The sequence below is a fragment of the Caenorhabditis briggsae genome (assembly GCF_000004555.2).
Source record: "Caenorhabditis briggsae AF16 supercontig from assembly CB4, cb25.NA_089, whole genome shotgun sequence".
Lineage (NCBI taxonomy): Eukaryota > Metazoa > Nematoda > Chromadorea > Rhabditida > Rhabditidae > Caenorhabditis > Caenorhabditis briggsae.
Genome location: NW_025543365.1, coordinates 1 through 1,628, shown reverse-complemented (window position 1 = coordinate 1,628; position 1,628 = coordinate 1). Strand labels below are relative to the sequence as shown.

Genomic DNA, 1,628 nt, shown 5'->3' with positions numbered 1-1,628 from the left:
TACACCGAGGCGATGTGATCTCGAATAAGGAGGAATAATTCACTTTTAAATGTGATATTCTGTGATTGAATATTAAAAAAAAGAAATCAATAAAATGTTTTGTTAAAACTGTGTTCCGGAAGTATCTGAACAACAAAATGAGTGGTTCCGCCGACCAAACTTAAGGGCATCAAGCCCAGAAAAGCAACTTGTTAGAAATTAAAAAAAAAGCGAAAATTCGTTTGAACCAAAAAGTTGGTCTCCTAAAAAACTCAACTTGCAGAAGTTAGGCCAGCGTTGTTAGGCCATGTTGAAATTGCCTAGAAAACACACAAGGGTGAATATGGGTTCATATCTAGGTCATTCAACATGGTGGCCTAGAAAACTTGACTTGCAAAAGTTATGCCCGCATGTTAAATTGCCTAGGAAACGCACCAAGTGTATATTAGACTACTTCTGGACCATCAACTACTGTGGCCTAGAAAAATAGTTTGCAGAAAGTTAGGCCACCTCTGGACACCTTGTTTCCTGCACGGATAACACAATCAATAGCGGTTTCTCAAATTTTTGGTTCTCCACCAGGGTGGCAAATGTTTTAGTGATCATTTTCGTATTCAATCGTTTGTAGCTTCATGTTGTGTGTCCCCTTTCTGTTCAAATGCTCAAGAAGTCGCGATTCTTTTTTTCCCGAAAATCGAATACATCATTATTTCCGAATGAAACGTAGTATAAGATCCCAACATCAGAGCCCTTTTTTTATTTCATTCATTCATCCTTCTTACTCGAAGATGCTCCACTTCAAACTGATTCTCTTTCTTCTGGCATTTATTACTGTCACCGTCGGTGCCGGAGATGTAAGCTTGAATATATTTGAAATACCTTAAAACCAGAGATCTCCGGATTCCGGATTCCGGATTCCGTGATTTTTTTCATTCCGGATTCCGGATTCCGAATTCCGTGAAAAATATTTTTGTCCGGATTCCGTATTCCGGATTCCGGAAAATTTTCAGTTGTCCGGATTCCGGATTCCGGATTCCGAGAAAATTATTTTATTCCGCATTCCGGATTCCGTTTTTCAAAAAATTGATTTCGGACATCTCTGCTTAAAACCTGTAATAAGAGGTCTCCCTAACATTTGAGCCAGATTACCTCGCCGCCAGTGAAAGTCAAAATTGATAGTTAGGGAGGCTCTTCTATTAAAGGTTTTACGATAATACTTTGAAGGTTTGTGACTACACTCAAGCGCCACTTTATCGTGAAACCACTACAACTCGACGAGAGTCATTATGCAAAGACGTCCCTCCGGAGATCGAGTGCACCGTTGAGATGGAAGAAGAACAGAAAAATCAGAAAAGACAGATTAGATAGCATGTAATCGATTATACACTGTGATAAAGCTGAAAGAATCTGAAATTCTGGAATAAAGCTTTCTTGTTAGATTATTCGTTAAATGCATAAGTCTTTGAAACTTTCAGATTTGATGAACCAAGGATCCTTCAGATCCAATTGTTGCCCTTCCTTTCAAAATGTGTTTGCCCTATTTTAAGGATTGAGAATCTAAAGTCTGAATTAGAAAGAAATTTGCAGTACACATTGAAGCAAATTTGAAGCAATCTAGAACGCCTTTAAAACTGGCCTACCGTATTTGG

General features: G+C 38.5%; 1 protein-coding gene across 1 annotated transcript in view; it reads right to left on the bottom strand.

The window, feature by feature from the left end:
- CBG24068 overlaps positions 1-912 on the bottom strand; it is a gene marked incomplete at both ends in the record, with an annotated part of 1,503 nt that extends 591 nt beyond the window's left edge. Inside the window, one exon of the mRNA XM_002648015.1 lies at positions 859-912. Within this exon, the coding sequence (XP_002648061.1) occupies positions 859-912 (54 nt within the window). The remainder of the gene's footprint in view (positions 1-858) is intronic.
- Between the last annotated feature and the right edge of the window lie 716 nt (positions 913-1,628).